Raw genomic sequence first — 21969 nt, forward strand, 5'->3', positions numbered from 1 at the left:
TTTTTTTTTAAGTAAGCTCCTTGCCCAGCATGGAGCCCGAGGCAGGGCTTGAACTCACTACCCTGAGATTAAGACCTGAGCTGAGGTCAAGACCAAAGTTAAGATCCAGTCAGATGCTTAACTGACTGAGCCCCACCCAGGTGCCCCTGGGGGATCTTCTTGAAAAATAAAGATCTTTGTTAGTATTCATCTTATAAAAATATTCTTTGCTTTTATAAAGGGCTCAAATTGTAGAGTTTCTTTAAATGGAAAACCCTCCAACTGTATTTTCAAGATGATTTTATTTATAACAAATAAATTTACTTATAACCATTGAGTAAACACTTGCTAATATATTTGTGTTTAAGATTTAAGTAGAACAAATCTTTGCATCAGATTAAAAAACAGCTTTATTGAGATATAATTCTCATACCATCCAATTTACTCTTTGAAGTGTACAGTTCAGTGGTTTTTATTATATTCAGGAAGTTGTACAACCATCAGTATTAATTCCAACGTTAATTTTCATCCCCATCAGAAGAAACTTTGTACTCATTATCATTAGCAGTCCCTCCCTGCTCCCCTTGTCCTGGCCTCTGGCAACCATTAGTCTCCTTTCTGTCTCTATGGATTTACATATTCTGGACATTGCATATAAATGGAATTATACAATAATCATACACTATTTGTGGACTTTTGTGTCTGACTGTTTTCACTTAGTATAAAGTTTTCAAGGTCATCCATATTATAACATGTGTTAATACTTCTTTCTTTATAGCTGAATGGTATTCCATTGTATGTATATACCACATTTTATTTCTACATTGATCAGTTGATAGACTTTTGGGTTGTTCTGCTTTCTGACTGTTGTGAACAATGCTGTGCAGACATTCATGTGCAAGCGCTTATGTGGACATATGTTTTCATTTTTCTTAGGTATGTACCTAGCAGTGGAATTGGTGGGTCATAAGGTGATTCTATATTTCACATTTTCAGAAACTGCCAAACTGTTTTCCAAAGTGATGGCACCCTTTTATATTCCCACCAGCAGAGTATGAGGGTTCCAATTTTTCCACATCCTCACCAGCACTTATTATTGTCTTTTGGATTGTAGCCATCATAGTTGGTGTGAAGTAGTATCAAATTGTGTGTGTGTGTGTGTTTTTTAAAGATTTTATTTATTGAGAGAGAGAGAGGGAGCATGAGTGGCGGGGGGAGGGGCAGAAGGAGAGGGAGAAGCAGACTCCCTGCTGAGCAGGGAGCCCAACGTGGGGCTCGATCCCAGGACCCTGGGATCATGACCTTAGCTGAAGGCAGATGCTTAACTGACTGAATCACCCAGGCACCCCTCAAATTGTGGTTTTGATTTTGATTTCCTGATGACTAATGATGTTGAGCATCTTTTTATGTGCTTATTGGTCATTTCTGTATCTTCTTTGGAGAAATGTCTAATCAAATATTTTGTCCATTTTAATTTTTAATTCATTAATTTATGAAAGTTAAGCTTTCTTTTTTTAAAAAAAATTAATTCCAGTATAGTTAACATACAGGGTTATATTAATTTTAGGTGTACAATATAGTGATTCAACACTTCCATATGTTACTCAGTGCTCATCAAGATAAGTGTACTCTTAATCTCCATCACCTATTTCCCATCCCCCTGCCACCTTCCCTCTGGTAACCATCTGATTGTTCTCTGTAGTTCAGAGTCTGTTTTTTGTTTGTCTTCCTTTTTTTCCCCTTTGCTCATTTGTTTTGTTTCTTAAATTCCACACATGAGTGAAATCATATGGTATTTGTCTTTCTCTGACTGACTGATTTCACTTAGCATTATACTCTCTAGCTCCATTCATGTTGTTGCAAATGGCAAGATTTCATTCTTTTTTTTTTGTGGCTGAATAGTATCCCATTGTATATACACACCACATCTTCTTTATCCATTTATCTATCGGTGGACACTTGGGTTGTTTCCATAATTTGGCTATTGAAAATAATGCTGCTTTTGCCCATTTTTAAGTTGGATTATTTGTCTTTTTATTGTTGAGGTGTAAGAGTTTTTGATATATTCTGGATATAAGTCCTTTGTCAGATACATGATTTGCCAAATCATGTATTTCCTCTTTTTCTGCAGATTGTCTTTTCACTTTCTAGGTAATGTCCTTTGAAGGACAAAAGTTTAAAATTTTGTCTGAGGTTCAGTTTACCTAGTTTTTCTTTTGTGTGTGTGCTTTTGATTTCATATCTAAGTAAACACTGCTGAATTATGAAGATTTATTCTTAAGTTTTCCTCAAAGAGTTTTATAGTTTTCGTTCTTACACTTAGGTCTTTGATTCATTTTGAGTTAATTTTTGTATATGGTATGAGTTAGGGACTCAGATTCATTTTTTGGCATGTGGCTATCCAATTGGCCCAGCACCATTTGTTGAAAAGACTCTCTGTCTTTAGTCTGTTCAGGCTGCTATAACAAATTACCATACACTGGGTGACTTAATATTTATTTCTCACAGTTCTGGAGGCTGGGAAGTCTGAGATCAAAGTGCTGGCAAGTTCAGTGTCTGGTGAGGTCTGCTTCCTAGTTCATAGGCAGTCTGTCTTTTCACTCTAACCTCACATGGCAGAAGGGGGCAAGGGAACTCTCTTGAGTCTCTTTTATAAGGGCATTAATCCCATTCATAAAGGTTCTGCCCTTCTGACCTAATCACCTATCAAAGGCCTCACCTCCAAATACCATCACATTGAGGATTAGGTTTCAGTATATGACTTTTAAGGGGATACATTCAGTCTGTAGCAGACTTTTTTATTTAAGAATTTTTAAAATTGTGGTAAGAACAACATAAAATTTACCATTTTAATAATTTGTTGTGTATATTTCAGTAGTGCTAATAACATTAACATTGTTGTACAACTAATCTCTATAATTCTTTTCATCTATAAAAACTGAAATTCTGTACCAATTAAACAGCTACCAATTCTCCCCTCCTCCCCAGCTCTTGCTAACCACCATTCTTTCTGTCTCTGAATTTGACTACTCTTGGGACCTCATGTAAGTAGACTCATGAAGGATTTGTCTTTGTAACTGGCTTATTTTCACTTAATCATAGCATCCTCAAGTTTTATCCATATTATAGCGTGTCAGAATGTTCTTTTTAAAGGCTGAATAATATCCTATTTGTATGTATACCACTTTTTTTTTATCTGTTTATCTGTCAATGAACACTTGGGTTGTTTCCAAGGCCATTGTAAATAATGCTGCTGTGAACATGGGTGTACAAATACCTGTTTGAAACACTGATTTCACTTCTTTTAAGTATATACCCCAGAGAGTGGAATTGCTTGACAATATGGTAATTCTATTTTTAAATTTTTGAGGTACTGCCATATTGTTTTCTATAGCAGCTGTACCATTTTACATTCACGTCAGTGGTGCACAGGGATTCTCATTTCTCCAGACCTTCACCAACACTTGTTATATTCTCTTTCTCTCTTTTTTTATAGTAGTCATCTCTTTTTTTAATAGTAGTACTTCTTATGAGTTTGAGGTGGTGAGAAGACTCTTTTTGTCCCATTGAATTGTCTTGGCAGCCTTGTCAAAAATCAGTTCACTATAATAAAATAAGTAAGTCACAGGGATGAAAAGTATAAAACAGGGAATATACTCAATAATATTGTAGTACACTTATCATGGCGATATGTGTACAATAGTATATATAGTGATTGTTGAACCACTATGTTGTACACCTGAAACTAAATTAATATTATACATCAACAATACTTCAATTAAAATAAAAAAATTCAATTGACAATAAATGTGGAAGTATTTCCAGTCTCTGAATTTTATTCCTTTGTTCATATGTCAGTACCACACTCTCTTGATTACTGTGGCTCTGAAAAAAGTTTTGAAATTGGAATATGTGTCTTCCAATTTGTTTTTTTTCCATGATTGCTTTTTGGTCATGCTCGAACCCTTGCATTTCTGTATGACTTTTTTAGGATTTGTTTGTCAATTTTTGCAAAAATGCCAGTAGGGATTTTGATAGGGATTACATGAAATCTGTGGATTAATTTAGGTAGTACTGCCATCTTAACAATATTAAGTCTTTTGATCCATGAACATGAGATATTTTTCCATTTATGTGGGCCTTCTTCCATGTCTTTCAACAATGTTTTATAGTTTTCAGTGTACAAATTTTACACACTTGCTTCACTAAATTTATTCCTAAGTATTTTATTCTTCTTGATGCTGTTGTAAATGGAATTTTTTAAAAAAATTCATTTCTGGATTGTTCATTGATAGTGAATAGAAATGCAGTTGATTTTATACATTTATCTTGTCTCTTGCAACCTTGCTGAACTTGTTTATTTTGATTTGTGTGTGTGCGTATGTGTTTGGATTCCTTAGGATTTTCTATATGCAAGATCATGTCATCTGTGTACAGAGATAATTTTGCTTTTTCTTTCTAATCTGGATACCATTCATTTCTTTCTCTTGCCTAATTGCCCTGGCTGGACTGTCCAGTCCAATGTTGAATAGAATTGGCAAGAGTGGATTTCCTTGAATCATATTTTTAATGTTTAGTGTTTTGGAAATATGTATTACTGACAATGATCCTTTGAGAACTTGAAAATCCAGCTTTATGTCCTCTTGTAGTAACAAAAATAACAAAACTTCTATTGAAAATCCAACTTTATGTCCTCTTTAGTAAGAAAAGTAACAAAACTATTGGAATTTATGCATGCTGTTTATTTTTTGAACATTAATATGCACAATAGATTCTAGCTTGGCTTTTTCCAAAACTTTGATGCCTTTCCTCTGTTAGCTTTATGAGTTTGTTTTTTAAACGTCATGAAAGTAAGCCAACTGTGGGACTTCTAAAAACATGTCTCTAATGTAAATGTCCTCTTAAGGAATTGTGTGTACTGAGTATAGTTGAGTAAGAATAAATAATCAGGATGTTCATAGTGTCTCAACTAGTGCTTCCTAGTCTTAGTTTGGGCTAATGCTTTGTAGTTAGCACATTTGAAGTAAGTTTATAATTTGTAGTAGATAAAGTGGAAAACCAGAGATAATGCTAGTGGGTAAGTGAGGGAGAAGCAGTGATTATACTACTTTTGATAATTAATTTATTTTTTTCTTTTTATTTATTTATTTATTTATTTATTTTTATTTTTCTAATTTTATTATGTTATGTTAGTCACCATACAATACATCATTAGTTTTTGATGTGGTTTATTTCTACATCCAACTTCTGAAAGGTATATATTTTTTCCTTTTTTAGATTCAAGTGTAATTAGCATACAGTGTTATATTAGTTTCAGGTGTACAATATAATGATTCCGCAGTTCTATACATTTCTCAGTGCTCATCAAGATAAGTGTACTCTTAATCTCCTTTACCTGTTTCCCCCATTTCCCCACCTACCACCCCTCTGGCAACTGCCAGTTTGTTCTCTATATTTAAAAATGTTTTTTGTCTCTTTTTTTCTTTGTTTTGTTTCTTAAATTCCACACATGAGTGAAATCATATGGTGTTTGTCTGTCTTTGACTGACTTATTTCACTTAGCATAATACCCTCTAGGTCTATCCATGTTATTGCAAATGGCAAGATCTCATTCTTTTTTATGGCTGAGTAATAATCCATAGTGTGTATATACTACATCTTCTTTGTCCATTCATCTATCCATGGGCACTTGGGTTGCTTCCATGTCTTGGCTATTGTAAATAATGCTGCAGTAAAAATAGGGGTGCATATATCTTTTTGAAGTAGTGTTTTTGTTTTCTTTGGGTAAATATGAAGGGTATATTTTCTTGCTCATATTTATTCTCTACAGAAAGAGGTGGAAGTAACTCTTCTGAACTTTATTCCTTATTGTAGATTTTTGTCAGTACTTAGAAATCCAATTCAGAGAGTAGAGTTTTCTCACATATTAGAGCCTTTCTTGAATATATTCTGTATGTCACACTTTGCCCCATTGGAAATATGAAATAAGTATAAGCATGTTTATTCTCTGGATGTTTGCAAGATATTTAGGAAGATCAAGTATGTGTACTTACCTTGTACTGCTCCGTATTTGTGGTTCTGTGTTTATGTTCCTGTCTCCCTAACTAAATGTAAGTCCTCGAGGAGAACCATCTTTGTATCGACACAATGTGTATCACAGTGCCTCACGTATAGCGTGTGTTTGTTATGAATTTTTGAAATTAATAGAACAGGAAAGACAATATAATACTACAACGAAATACTCCAGTGCATGGCATAGCCAATCAGTATTGTTGAATGTCAGAGGTAATGATGATCAGTGTGTAGTGGATTTATTAGGAAAGTCTTCATGCAAGACCAGGTAATTAAGTGGACTCATCAAAGATAGGTAAGACCTGAGCAAGGGGAAAGGGTATTTCAAGTAGGTGTCATAGTTTGGAGGCAGTGAGTGGATCATATCGACTAGAATAGAAAGTTGGTATTGGCTTGTAGATAGAAGGGTGAACAAATAAGTAGGAACATCATATTTCAGAGGCCTTAAATGCTAGTTTGAAAGGTTTGCCCTTATTCCATTTGACATTAGCGAATCATTGGCATTTTTTGAGCTAGAAAGTTTTGGGGCAAAGTTGTACTTTAAGAACATTTACTTGGTGATAGTACATATCATGGGCTGGAGGGAAACTTGTATCAGGAGACCATTTAAAAGGGTACGATAATAATTGAATTCTTCAAGGTCTGTCAACTCTTAACAGAATTTTTTCTTTGCTCTTTAGTGGCTAGCATAGTGGCTAGCGCAGGGTTCAGTTTCTTTTTCCTTGGATGCATGAATGTATGAACTAGGTCATCTGGGCCTGGATAGAGCTGTTAGCAATGGGAAGTACCCTTATGAGAAACATTTTGGTGGAAGAACTGAGATGACTTGTTTTCTAAGAGTATAAGGGATGTGAGTAAGGTCCCTAGAAATAGGGAAATCAGCTAGGGGAAGAGAGGAGTGGGAAAAGGGACAGTCATGAGCATGTTTTTAGATTTGCTGAGTTTAACATTGAAATACATAGTATGTAGTTGGAGGAAGAAAGGCTCAGATGAGAACTGAAGTCTGAGTGTATCAATTTGGATATCACTATGAAGATACCGTTTGAGCAGGAAAAATGATTGGACTGATAGAATTGTTGTGCATGTACACATGCGTACATACTCTTACACGCTAGAACCCAGTATGTGTGTTTGTCGATATACTAATCTGCTGGTTGGTATTAGCAGAATGATGAGTACTGGTTCTTGGGGAGAGCAGAGGGAAAAAAAAAAGCTAAAGAAGGAGACAGGAAAGGAACAGAGGTGGAAGAACTTAACAACACAAATTTGCTAAGGAGACTTTGTAATTTGTCTTGTGTTTCAAGATGGTGTTAGTAATGACTAGTAGTACTCCCATATCACTTACTAAGTGCTTAGTGTGCCAGACACGTGATAGGCATGCTATCTTTATTTATCCTCACATCAAATCTGTGATATCACTACTATTAGATCCTCTTTTACTGATAAAGAAACTGAAGTCTAAAGAAGTGAAAATTTGCCCAAGATGAGTTGAGCTAATAAATAATTAGGATAATTGTGGATATAAACCTGACTTTTTTTTTTGACTCCAAGCCATATATTCTTTCCATTACACCAAAGGTTTGTATGTTTAATTTTTTAATTTCTTCAAGATAGGGTCTTTATCTTTAGAGAAATAGTTCCCAGTAAAGGTTTATTAATTAGCAGGCAGTGATTGAACAGTCATATTTCCTATAGAAAAATCCACACGTACTTTGGATGTGGCTGCTTTTCTACGTGGGTATTTATATTTATAGTGTGGTAGGGAGATAAAACTTTTTTGATTGCATGTTGTGGATATTTATTTTGTTTTTAAAGATTTCATTTATTCATTTTAGAGAGAGAGAGCATGAAAGAAGGGGGACAGCAGAAGTGGAGGGAGAAGTGGAGGGGCAAAGAATACCAAGCAGACTCCACACCCAGTGTGGAGCCCTATGGGTGGGGGCTCAATCTCATGACCTTGAGACCACGATCTGAGTCGAAATCAAGAGTCGGATGCTTAACCGACTGAGCCACACAGGTGCTCCTGTGGGTATTAATTTAAAAGATGGTATCAGTTCTTTCATTTGAGGAATTAATCATTCAGAGAGCACTTTTCAAATTTTTTTTTGTTAAACTAATATAAACTTCTTTTAGAAGTGTTTCTGATGCATGCCTCAAAACATTCATAAATTAGCAAGGAAATAATAAGGGCCTGATGTTTTCTTTTCTTTCAGGGGATATCATTTTCAATGCCCAATACCCAGAGCTGCCCCCTGATTTCATCTTTGGAGAAGATGCTGAATTCCTGCCAGATCCCTCGGCTCTGCATGTGAGTACTGCACGCTCGTTTCGGATGATCTTTATTTGTTGAAGAAAAATAAAATTGGCTTTTGACAATTGCTTGACAGATAAGTTTGCCAAACATGTGGGGTTTTTTCCACCCCTTTTTTCTCTGTCCTCTGAAATCAGTATAGCTCTTCATGTGCCAAAATAGTTTAAAGAAAAGATTTTTTTTTTCAATTGCAGTTTTACTTTCAGACTATTTTGAATTAAAATCTCTAGCATATTGGTTAAAATATTTTTACTTCAGCTTGAAGAGACATGTTGAAGACATTTCTTTATTTTAATTTAATACATGCCTGCGATCATTTTTCTAATGTTTACTAACACTTCATCACAGAGTTTGTTAGGGGAGTGTTTCTTGGCTCTTGAAAAGAGGCCTTTTTTGTGTAGAAGTGAAAGTGGCAAATGTGGACTTGTGTCCATATTATCTAGTATTATTATCAGAAGGTTAAAGACCAGATTAAGTTGTTCTTTATTAAGCAAAACCAAAAACTTTGTAGTTAAAGTAACATGTTTCTGGGGTTAAAGCGGGGAAAGGAGTGGTGGTACTCGTCAGAGCACATGTGGTTTACATAAAAAATTGTGTGTTTCACATTGCTGGTGGAGAAAAAACATGTGCCATTTTGTTTAAAAGGTCTGACCAGACAAAATGTCTCTTTATTTCCCTTCTCAAGTTCAATTTTTCTATGATGCCTATACTATAGTTCAAAACTATGTTCTTTGTTTTGTTTTCTGGACATTTTTTTTTGGTCTCAGAGTTTTGTAATTAAAAATTTTGATGACTTACTGGGAAATCTTGCCCCCCTCCCTTTTTAAAAAGGGAAGTGTTAAACAGGAAGTATCAACCCAAACCTAAAGAATGATCTTAAATTTTAGAACACAGCTGTAAAAATGCAATTGGCAAGAGTAGGATGGGTTTGTTGCAAAATTTCTAATAATTACGCTCAAACTGTTAGTTGATTTTTAAAAATTTATAGTTTAAGCATGGTTCCTTTAGATGCTGTGTGTTACATATTCACCCCATATTGAAGCTGAGGGGCTTACCTGGAGAAAATGAGGCGGAAATATCTCTACAGACCTCTTCTGTGGTAAAGACGTCAGTGGAGGGTAGCATTTGCTAAATGCCAAAGATGTGTTATAGGGTAAGTGCTCCAGGAATTTAAAGAAAGTTGTCAGAAAAGGCTCTGTAGTAGAGGTGAGACTTGGACTCATTCTTGAAGAATGGAGCCCAAGTGGGGAGTATGGCAGAGAAAATTTCAAGTGGGGGGGGAGTGACAGAAACAAATGAAATGTGTAATATATTACAGAAGAAGGTACTGACAAGTTTGCTGAAGTGTAAGTTAATATAAGGAAGGGCTAGGGAAGGTTAGAAAGGGAAATTGGACTAAGATTGTGAAGAACATTGAATTCTAGGTTAAGAGCCACAGAAAGAGATGATAATTGGAGAATCGTGTCACAGCAATGTGGTCAACATCATGGATTAAAGAATGATTGAGGACCGGAATCGAGGACTGTTGCAAAAATCCGGGGGAGGGAGAAGGAAGGGGCTTTGAGCTAGGATGACACAAGAAGAGGAATACCATGAAGGAAAGGATAAGAAATGTATTTACAACTTCTTTTTTTTTTTTTTGGAATTGCCTTTAAAATTTGCAAGGCACATTTTCAATGGTGATAAGTATTGTGAGAGCATAGAATTTAAAAGCCAAAAAAGGACTTTGAGGTTCAGCTTATTCCACTTTTCTATTTTAGTATTGAGAAAATTGACCTAGAATTATATAATTGTGCCAGAGTTGATATTATAACTCTACTCTTCTGATATTTAGTCCCTGAGAGAAATTTCCGCAGATGTTTTTGGGATTAGCTGAAAAGGGACAGCCAAAAAAAAAAAAAAAAAAAAAACCAAAACATTGTATCTAAGAGAAAGATTACCAATCTAGGGGAATACTTTCTCTTTAGCTGTAGTCAGTCTGAGCACTCAGCTAGGCTACCCAGTACTTCTCCGTAGACCAGTGGTTTGGGCAAGCTTAGTAAAGCAACCAGGGTACACCCTCCACCAGCTGGTGAGGTCCTCCCAGCCCTAGAGGTGCCCTTGATGCTCATTGTCATCTGGCTCAAACATTAGGACAGGATACATGTCAGCAGACGTTTCTCTGAGCATAGCATGCCTCCGAAGGAGTTTTCCCTCAGCAGTTAACGGGCTATGGTTTAGTTCTTCAATTCAGTTCAGCCTTTTTTCTTTCCTTCCTGAAATGCACAGAGCACATTCACGAATAACCTGATTAGTCCATTTTGGTTCTGAATGAAGGAGGGATTCCATGTTTCATCACCCATGGAGTAGAGAGCAGAATGTCTAGATTTTTTGGATTTCCCCCCTGAAGTACTAACTGCAGGAGGGAATGAATATGTACCCTTAGATTCTGGGAGCGTAGTCCATAGTCCAAAGTAGTTGCTATGGCAAAGATGGAATTTCCTTGACTCTTCTGGGTTTTATCTTAAAAATTAATAAAAATTATTTTGCATTTGGTTCTATAATATACCTGTGCTTTTTAATAAAAAGTATATCAAGTTATAAATATTTGAGAAAAAAATGTGTCAGTTTGAGAAATACAATTTTTGAGAATATATGTGATCTTTTATTTATTCAATTTATTTAAACCATCTTCTTTCTAGAAAAGGATTTGAAGTAACTTAAAGGATACACATAAGGTTAACAAAAATATGTGAGGTGCTCTAATCCATCAGATGAGGCCACCTCTTTCTAAACTCAAGCTCTTCATTCACAAAGATGAGTTTCATTAAGAACTTTAAGATCCTCAGATGAATAGGGCGCCTGGGTGGCTCAGTTGGTTAAGCGACTGCCTTCGGCTCAGGTCATGATCCTGGAGTCCTGGGATCGAGTCCCGCATCAGGCTCCCTGCTCAGCGGGGAGTCTGCTTCTCCCTCTGACCCTCTCCCCTCTCATGCTCTCTGTCTCTCATTCTCTCTCTCAAATAAATAAATAAAAAAAATCTTAAAAAAAAAAAAAAAAAAAAGATCCTCAGATGAATAGAAAATACTAGGTAGAGATACCAGATCCAGATAAATACAAGATAGATACCAGAGATGGGTATATCATAGATACTGGAGAATCATAAAATCATTGAGTTATAATCGTAGTTGTCCAGTGGTTCCCATTTCTGACTATTCATCAGAATAATTTAGGAAGCCTGTTAAAAATACAGATTCTTGGGGCACCTTCGTAGGGGCTTGGTCAGTTAAGCGTCTGCCTTCAGCTCAGGTCATGATCTCGGGATCCTGGGATCGAGCCCTGCATTGGGCTCTCTGCTCAGCAGGAAGTCTGCTTCTCCTTCTTCCTCTCTCTCTCTCTCTCAAATAAATAAATAAAATCTTAAAAAAAAACCCCAAACCCCAGATTCTTGGATCCCACTGGAATCTGAATTAGACCTGTTATGGAGCTGAAGAGTCATTAAATTCTCTGGGCCATTTCTATGTATTAGTCTGTGAACTGATATTGAGAATCACTAATTGGGGCACCTGGGTGGCTCAGTCGGTTAAGCATCTGCCTTCAGCTCAGGTCATGATCCCCGAGTCCTGGGATCGAGCCCCGCATCAGGCTCCCTGCTCAGTGGGGAGCCTGCTTCTCCCTCTCCCACTCCCCCTGCTTGTGTTCTCTCTCTCTCTCTGTCAAATAAATAAATAAAATCTTAAAAAAAAAAAAGAATCACTAATTGAACCCATCTTTTTTTCACATTTTTTCACTTTTATTTATTTATTTATTTATTTTATTTTATTATGTTGTTAGTTACCATACTGTACATCATTAGTTTTTGATGTAGTGTTCCATGATCCGTTGTTTGCATGTAACACCCAGTGCTCATGCAGTACGTGCCCTCCTTAATACCCATCACCGGGCTAACCCATTCCCCACTCCCCTCCCCTCTGAAACCCTCAGTTTGTTTCCCATAGTCCATAGTCTCTCATGGTTCATCTCCCCCTCTGATTTCCACCCCTTCATTTTTCCCTTCCTTCTCCTAATGTCCTCCATGCTATTCCTTATATTCCACATATGAGTGAAACCATATGATAATTGTCTTTCTCTGCTTGACTTATTTCACTTAGCATAATCTCCTCCAGTTCCATCCATGTTGATGCAAATGGTGGTTATTCATCCTTTCTGATGGCTGAGTAATATTCCATTGTATATATGAACCACATCTTCTTTATCCATTCATCTGTTGAAGGGCATCTCAGCTCCTTCTGCAGTTTGGCTGTTGTGGACATTGCTGCTATGAACATTGGGGTGCATGTGCCCCTTTTTTTCACTACCTATGTATCTTTGTGAGCCCATCTTTTATAATAACATCTCTGACAGAAGGCCCACTTGTCTTTGCTTGACATTATTTCCAGTGAGGTATCATTTTTCCATTTTGGGGATGGCTCCATTTTTTTTTTTAAATTAACAGCTTTATTGAGGCATAGTTTATATGCCGTTTAATCCACCCATTTGAAAGTGTATAATTCAGTGGTTTTTACTATATTCACAAAGTTGTGCAACCATCATCACCACAGTTAAATTTAAATTTTTTAAATTGAGGTATAATTGACATTTTAGCATTATATTACTTTCAAATACACAACATAATGATTTGGTATTTGTATATATTGTGAAATGATCACTACAGTGTCTAGTTAACATCTACCATCATCAGAGTCAAATTTAGAACATTAGCAGTCCCTGCCCCTTCCTCTCCACTCCTACCCATACCCACTGTAAGCAGTAACTATTCTACATTCTGTCTCTGTATATTTGCCTGTTCTGGACATTTCATATAAGTGGAATCATACCATATGTGGTCCTTTGTGACTGACCAATTTCATTACCATACAGTTTTCAATGTGTCATATATCACTATTTTGTTTTTTATTGCAAATAATATTACATTTTATGCATAGACCACATTTTATTTATCCATTGTCAGTTGATGGACATTTGGGCTGTTTTCATGTTTTGGTGATTATAAATACTGTTGTTGTGTAGGCATGTTTTAATTTTTCTTACATATATCCCTGGGAATGGAATTGCAGGGTCAGATGGTAACTATGTTTGGCTTTTTGAGGAACTCCCAGACTGTTTTCCCAAGTGGCTATACTGTTTTACATCCCTGCCAGCATATAAGTGTTCCAGTTTCTCCACACCCTCACCAACACTTGTTATTATCTGTCTTTTTGATTATAGCCTATGAAGCGGTATCTCTTTGTGGTTTTGGTTTGTATTTCCCTGATGGCTACTGATGTTTTGCATCTTTTCATGTGCTTATTGGCCGTTTTTATATCTTCTTTGGAGAAATGTCTATTCAAAGCCTTTGCTCTTTCTTATATTGGGTTATTTGCCTTTTATTGTTGAGGTATAAGAGTTCTTTGTATATTGTATCTCTGTATATGCCAGAATTTTCTTCAATTCCGTGGATTGTCTTTTCACTTCTAGGTAGTATTGTTTGAAGGACAAAAGTTCAAGTCTAACTTATCTATATTTTATTTTGTTGCATATGCTTCTGATTTCATATCTAAGAAATCATTGCCTAGTCTAAAGTTATGAAGTCTTACTATTATCTTTACTTAAAAACTTCTATAATTTTTGCTCTTACTTTTAGGTATTTGGTCTATTTTGGGTTAATTTTTGTATATGGTATGAGGTAGGAGCCCCACTTCATTTTTTTTTTTTTTAAGACATTTATTTTAGAGAGAGAGGGAGAGAGAGAGAGTGCATGGAGAGGCAGAGGGAGAGGGAGAAAGAGAGAAGCAGACTCCCCACTGAGTTCGGAGCCTGACGTGGGGCTTGATCCCATGACCCATGAGATCATTACCTGAACCGAAACAAGAGTTGGGCATTTAACTGACTGAGCCAACCAGGTACCCCCCACTTCATTATTTTATAAGTGGAGATCCAGATGTCTAAACATAATTTATTGGAAAGACTATTTTTTCCTTATTGAGTTGTCTTGGCATTCTTGTTGAAACTCAGTTGACTATAAATGTGAGGGTGTATTTTGGACTATCAATTCTGTTACTTTGATCTGTCTTTTAACCTTATACCAGTACCACACTGTCTTGATTGCTGTGACTTTGTAATAAGTTTTGAGATGGGGAAGTGTGAGTTTTCCAACTTTGTTCTTTTCCAAGACTGTTTTGACTATTGTGGGTCCCTTGTATTCCTTAGGATCAGCTTGTCAATTTCTGCCAAGAATCCAGCTGGGATTTTGATAGGAATTGCATTCAGTCTGTAGCTTCAGCTAGAGATTTGCTATTCACCATTTTTATTCACTGCCTGGAACTCTCTTCCCCCATTTATCTGAATGGCTTGCTTTCCTCCTCTCTTCAAATGTCATTGTATCAGAGAGGCCTTTCCTGGTGTCCCTATACAAAATAGTGGTAACACCCTCCCCATTACTCTCTCATTTTTTATCATGCTTTGTTTTCTTCATTACACTTACCACTATTTGATAAATTTTTCCTTGCCTATTTGGTATCTCTCTGCCAGGGTGACCAATGGCCCTGGTTTGCTTGAGGCTGATGGGTTTTCTGGGATGTAGTACCTTCAGTGTTGAAACTGGATAGTCCCAGGTAAAATGAGATGGAAGGTTACCCTTGTTTCTTCACTGGAATGGAAGCCTCATGAGAGAATGAATTTGTTTTCTTCACTGCTATGTCCTAGTAACTAGAAGAGGGCCTGGTGTCCTAGTCACTAGAAGAGGGCTGCACAATACATGTTTGTTAGGTGAGCAGGTTTCCTTTAAGGTTGTGTATTTCTTAAGGGACTTACTGGTTTCCAAGACTAGAAAATATGTTTTAGATGAAAATTTCAAAAGAGAAGAGATTCAGTTTTAGAGAAACTGGGAGATAAAAATCAGTTAACAGAATCTCCGAAGCAGTGAGTTTCAGCCTTGGTTTTGCAATGCCCTGTGGTATATTTGGCTACGTCACAGGGCGTTGTGAAATTCTTTTCCCCAAAAGTAATAGTGATAATTCACTTTAATTTAAAATAAAATTGCATAAATGATGAAGGGTAGTTCATAAATTTAAATGAGAAGGACATGTTGCAATTATAGCAGAATTGGAAACCCACTGATACCTGACTTCCTAGTTTGAAGAAGGTGAGGGCGATTTGGGGTTTGGTACAAGCATCTTCAGGGTAGGAGTCTAATGCTACTGCTTCCTTCACTGATTCTGTTCTGCTCACCTGGAATGTAAGCAGAGAAGGAAGTGTTGTGCTGACACCTTGTCACTTCTCCTGCCCTGCTCTTCACTGTGCTTCCTCCAGAAGGACAGCTTTTGAATGTGTCCTTGCAAAACAGTTCCCACCCCCTGTGTTCATGAAATATATGTGACGATTGCACTTTGCTAAGATGGACTGCATGGCCTGCTGCTGAAAAATGCCGGCCAGGTGTGTGGTGCTCCTGTTCCTAGACACTTCCCTGTGCCGTGGCCTACAATGCATTTTAAAGCAGAATTCTCTGTCATTTTTAAAATATTTATTTAATGCCTCATTTGAGACCTTTAAAAGACTCATCTTCAGCCCTGAAGCTGAATGTAATGCTCAAGATAGAGAAGTGCACGGAACTGCAGCCTGATATGTGCGGGGACGGAGCTAGATGCATGTGGTGCTGTGGGGACATATGGGCGGAGCACTTTACCAGCTCTGTGGATCGTAAGTGTCAGAGACTTAGAAACATAGTATTTGATTGTTTATAAATCATCTGCGTTTTTATGTAACTTAGAGACAAGTGGCGTATCTACAGGAGAGCGTACAAATCACAAGTGTGTTACATGGAGAATTTCCAAAAAGTAAACACAGCGTGTAACCAGCACTTTGATCGGGAGCAGAACATTTCCACTTTCCAGTTTCCAGGAGCCCCATTCACCCACCCCTCCCCTCACTGTGACCACCTTGCCCATGGGTAAACACTGTGCTGACTTACATCACCATGGTTAATTTTGCCTCTTTTTGATCTTTCTACAAACGGAATCACACAGTATGTACTTGTGTGTCTGACTTCTTTAACTCAACATTGATTTGTGAGCTTCACCCCTGTGGTTTGTTGCTCTTTGCTCATCGCATCCCATGAGCAGAGCACGGTTTATTTGTCCATTCTAGTACGATCGACATTTGGATCCTTTTCAGGTTTTTGCTGTTGTGAACAGTGCTACCATGAACATTGTTGTACGTGTGTCAGTGAATATGTCCGTGCATTGCTGAGGGGCATATACTGGAGGGCGGACTTGCGGGGCTGCATGGTGTAGAGGGCTAAGGAGACACATATGCATACACACATATAATTTTAAAGGTATGTGGTACAAACTGGGCTTTAAAAGCACAGTTGTAGAAAAACAGAACCTCTTGAAAGTACAAACCAGGTACACTTAAAATGAAACTTGACCAGTTTATCAGTAGGAGGCAGAAACTGTACCAGTAACTTGAATAGGGAAAATTGACTATTGACTTTTTTCTTTTTGATTGTATTTATTTATTTGACACACACAGAGAGATAGAGAGAGAGCACAAGCAGGGGGAGTGGCAGGCAGAGGGAGAAGGAAAAGCAGGCTCCCCGGCGAGCAGGGAGCCCGATGTGGGGCTCGATCCCAGGACCCCGGGACCATGACCTGAGCCAAAGGCAGCTGCTTAACGACTGAGCCACCCTGGCGCCCCAAGAGTTATGAACTACTTAAAGGGATAGAAGAGAACTCTAAAGAATGCAAGCATAGCAGTTGCAGAGAGCAGCTACTCTGTGGCTGAGAGAAAGAACCCAAGAGGGAACAAACTCGGAAGGCCCCAAGCTCCTTGTTGGAGTGGGTGTGGCTGCAGCCCACTGGATGTTGGGGGTGCTGCAGGCCAGAACTGGTGTGGCCTACTGGGTGCTGGTGGGCCAGTGGGGCGGGGTGCCAGCAAGCAGGCTGGAGGGGAGCACCACCAGGTCTCCTGTATGCCGCGGGCGGTTGCCCCGTAGGAGCAGCTATGAAAAGTCCGTCGGAACCAGGAGAAGAAGCTGCTCGGTCTGTCAGGCCTTGCACTGCCCCTCCATCACTTTCTATCGACTAGCGAAACATTGCACCGGCTGGTGAAGGAGAAGTGTTTGCAGGGTCCAGTCCCGGTTCAGAAACAGGACAAAGAAGAGGAGATTTGGAATCAGTGAATAACTAGCACAACTAGATAACGCCAGACTTATCTTCCAGTTTATTGTTTTCTGTGGTGTCTAATCTGCTGTTAAATCTATCTAATGAGTTCTTAATTTTAGGTCCTGTGTTTTTCAGTTCCACAGTTGTTTGGTGAATTTATCTTTTCATCTATAGTTTTCTCCATTTTATTGCACATGCTAACCATATTTAGTTTCAAGTCCTTGTGAGCCAGTTCTAATACCTGGAATATCCTTGGGTCTATTTATTTTGCCTGCTTTTTTCTTTGGTTATCAATCACGTGGTTCTGTATTTGGCGTTTCTCGTAGTTTTGCGTGAATGTCAGACATTCCTGTTAAAAAAAGAAACTGTAGAGGCTTCAGATGATGCATTCATCTTACAGAGAGAGGGTTCATGGTCTCCTCTCATATGCAGAGAGTGTTGGTTGATCACCTTAATGCAGACGGGGGCTTTGCTGGGTTGAGGCTGGCTTGTGTCTTTGGTAAGGGTCATCTACCTGTGGTTCAATACGATTTCCAAGGCAGTGTTCTTCAGGGTTTTTTTCTGAAGGTCTGGAGTGGCCAGTGTTCCTAGCATGTTTAAGTGCCTTGGCCTATAAAATATTATAAAGAATTCCACATCATTTATCAAATATTCAAACACCCAAACAACATGGATCATTGCCCTGATAGATTCAGAATCCTAAATTTTATATTGCAAGACTGCTGATAGCTCTGCTCTGCTTTTCAGAGGTTCTTGCTTAATTTTAGCTTCTTGCCCATGGACTGCCCCAGAATTCATCAGATTGTCTTGAGGGTAACTGGCTACATATTTGAGGCCTCTCGAGACTCTGCCAAAAGTTCTAGTGATTTTTCTGAGTCCAGCAGCAGCTTTGTGAGTGTGCAGAGCCTGGATTCTCAGCCTCCTCCTGTGCCTGGAATTTGCAAATGTCCCCAGGGTAAAAGCAGAAGTCAATTGTCTTACATTTTTGAGAACATACAATTTTACTCTTTACTTTCATAGCAAAAACATAAAAAACTTTAGTGGACCATAAACTACTACTCGCTTTCGAGCGCCTGGGTGGCTCAGTTGATTAAGTGTCTGCCTTTGACTCAGGGACTTGGGATCGAGTCCTGCATGGGGCTCCCTGCTCAGTGGGGAGTCTGCTTCTCTCTCTGCCCCTTCCCACCTGCTGTGCACGGGTGTTCTCTCTCTCTCTTTTGCAAAAATAAATAAATAAAATTTTTAAAAAGAATACTACTTGCTTTGTTGGCAAGAATACAGAATTAATAAAAATTATTAATAAAAATGTGTGATTTTCATAAAAATATTCAGTAGCATTAATAAAATGTTTGAAAACAGTGTACTTCCTTTTTTATGAAAACCTAGGATTTTACGTTCCAGTAGATTTTTCTAAGGTAGAAATAAGGGTAAACATTATTTAGAGGTGGCATCTCTAGTTCTCTTGAATTGAATGCAACTTGGATTCAAAGGATGCATCAATGTATGATCCAAGTGAACATGAGAAAGTTACTCGAAATTTTGATGTAAAATTGGTTTATGTGCTGATGAATTAAAAACTCTGTACTTCTACCATTATTTGTTTTTACTTACCAACAGTGGAACCATTTTATGAGGTAGGAAGAAAGTCGATGTTGTTATTCTTTGTAAAATGTACTTCCTAAGGGGAGACAGTGGAAGGCCCTGGTTTAAAGACAATGATTTATGATTTCGTCTATTTTTCCAAAGGTGTTGGCTGTTATAACCAGTTGTAGATTAAGGAGAGGAGTATTAATATATACACGTGTGTATACACACATATACTTTTGAAGGCATGTGTTATAAACAAGGCTTTAAAAGCACAGTTGTAGAAAAACAGAACATCTTGAAAGTACAAACAAGGGACATTTAAAACGTTCACTCTCATAAGACAAATGAAAAAAAAGGCAAACCAAGTTATTTTTTGAAATCCAATGGCAAATATAACATTTAGCAGATGTTACCAGTTTTGATTTACTCAATTGAATTTGTAAAAATGCTTTTGGGAAAATGAGGTACAGAGTTGCATGTGAAGCATTTCAGCTCAAGAATTTGCTTATCCAGAGGAGTTAATGATCCACTTTTGGATTATTCATTGTCTTTGATTGGTTGTCTCTCTTTGTTATCCTCTCTTTATCACTTCCTATCCTCTCCTGCATTCTCCTCAAAGAGTTGGGTTTAAAAATTATGATAATGTATTTTTATTATTAATCACTTAAAATATAGGCAAGTGCCAAGAAAATAAATCAGTAATTGCACACAGTTTAGAGATGAGTATGGTTACCATGTTAATGTATTTACTCCAGTGTTCTGTCTGTGTCATATACACGTATGTCCTCTATAGTTGTCAATATTTGTTTTTACTTTATATATTATCATAGACATGTCTCCGATGACATTACAGATTCATCAGAAGCAGCTTTTAAGATTGGCTTCTGTATTTTTGACCTGTCTCTGATGGTTAATACTTCCCCAGGCAAATAAAAGCTATATCTCAAACCAGTCCTTTTTCTTTATTTTTAAATTTGTTTCTCATAAAACAAACAAACAAACAAACAAACCATGAGTGGCATTTAAGACTGTTAACTAAGTGAAATGGTGATAATTTGTGAATTCTTAATAACTAATAGTTGGTTATGGTTAATAACTTACGAAAAACAGTCTTAATTCATCATCGTAAGTCTGATGTCTGTGAACAGAGATCCTACCCATGTGTCTCTAAGAAAATAAGGGTGGCATGAAATTTTAGTTAAAACAACATCAGACTTGTTTTTGGCTAGTGTACATATAGCGTTGAGTAGGAGATGAAAAACTCTACCTTTCAAGAGGACCTTGGTTTATTTGGAGAAATAGGACTTAAATGTAAAGAAGAGAAATATTGTAGCAAATGGCAGTGTGTTGTCATGGCACCTTCTACTACCTCTGGAGCCACTACTGTTTTGTGTAATAATGGTGCGATCCCATGTTTGTCTTTTCCCAGAGCACCTTAAAGCAGAGACCATATCTTATTCATCTTTAATTTCCCCAGCACTTATTTGTGGTATAGGTACTTAGTAAGCACACACTAGCGTTCTTTTTTTTAATGAGTGAATATGCTCAGTACCACAATAATGGCACAGGAGTTCTGATGAGGTGGTCATTATTGAGTCTTTGGTGGTCTGAGGCTTCATGGAGGAGGGAGAGTTTTAGCTGGGTCTTCTAGCAGGGCTAGGACTTAGGAGATGAAAGAGGGGATGGCAGTGTAGGTAGGGAGACAGCTTACAGGGAAGCATCACAAACCGAGGATAGCATATCGGAAGCACTGAGCGAACCGGTTTTGTTGGAGGAGAGTTTGTATAGGCAAACACTAGACAGTACAGTTACAGAAGATTGAGGTGAAATCGTTAAGGGGTTTGGAATACAAAGCTAAAGATTATTCATTACTAGTTTAGGCTCTGATTTTAAAAAACTACTGCAGCCTTAGATTTTGTTTTCCTTTTTTTAAAGTATGGCTTACCAAGACACTGAAGCTTTTGTGAGGTGTTCATGATCTGAAGATAATATTTTTTCCCCCTGTGGTATTGAGGATTACAGAAATTTTTGGTACCTTTACTTTTTAGCCACCTGCTGCAAAGTACACTTCTGGAAATAGTTAAGAAATGTGTGCACATTAATTTTTTTCAGAGGAGTCAAATTTTTATTATATATTTTTAAAGAAAAATGTTCAGTTAATTGTTGATTATATTCCTTCAGAATCTGCAAATTGATAAGTTTACATTTTCCACTTGTTTCAAAGGCTGGTCTTACAACTAGCTTACTTTGTATGCTTTTGGTATATAGGGCCCGATGAGTGAATAAGCTTTAATAAGCTTTTAATTTTAGAACTTTTAGTTTTAGAATTTTTAGGTTTAGATTTACAGAATTATTGCGAAGATAGTACAGAGTGTTCCTGTATACTCCGCATTCGGTTTCCCCTGTTGTTAACATCTTACCTTACTGTGATTCGTATGTGAACATGAATGAACCAGTATTGATACATTATTATTAACTAAAACCCATACTTCATTCTGATTCCCTTAGTTTTTTTTCTATTGTTCTTTTTCTGTCCAGGATCCCATCCAAGATACCACGTTACATTTAATCCTCATGACTGCTTAGGCTCCTTGTAGGTTGTGGCAGTTTCTGATTTTCCTTGATTTTGATGACCTTGACAATTTGGAGGAGTACTGGTCAGCTCTATTGATTATGCTGGGTGGATTATGCTGGCCAAGGTACTTAGTGTCTATGCATATACTTAATTGATAAAACTGTTAATATTAGTACCAATTTCACAAGGCTCTTGTAGGAATAAAGAAAGTAACATTTGAATGGAAAAATGGAAATAAAACTGGAGGTGTGGAAACCAAAATG

At 37.4% G+C, this 21969-nt stretch overlaps 1 protein-coding gene across 2 annotated transcripts in view; it reads left to right on the top strand.

The window, feature by feature from the left end:
- The window catches only part of BABAM2 (BRISC and BRCA1 A complex member 2), a 392539-nt gene that overhangs the window by 75989 nt on the left and 294581 nt on the right, over positions 1 to 21969 (top strand). For both annotated transcript variants that reach the window (XM_036090220.2, XM_078056121.1), the window contains exon 4: positions 8265 to 8359. In XM_036090220.2, the coding sequence (XP_035946113.1) occupies positions 8265 to 8359 (95 nt within the window). The remainder of the gene's footprint in view (positions 1 to 8264; positions 8360 to 21969) is intronic.

This window comes from Halichoerus grypus, chromosome 10 (genome assembly GCF_964656455.1).
Source record: "Halichoerus grypus chromosome 10, mHalGry1.hap1.1, whole genome shotgun sequence".
Taxonomy (NCBI): domain Eukaryota; kingdom Metazoa; phylum Chordata; class Mammalia; order Carnivora; family Phocidae; genus Halichoerus; species Halichoerus grypus.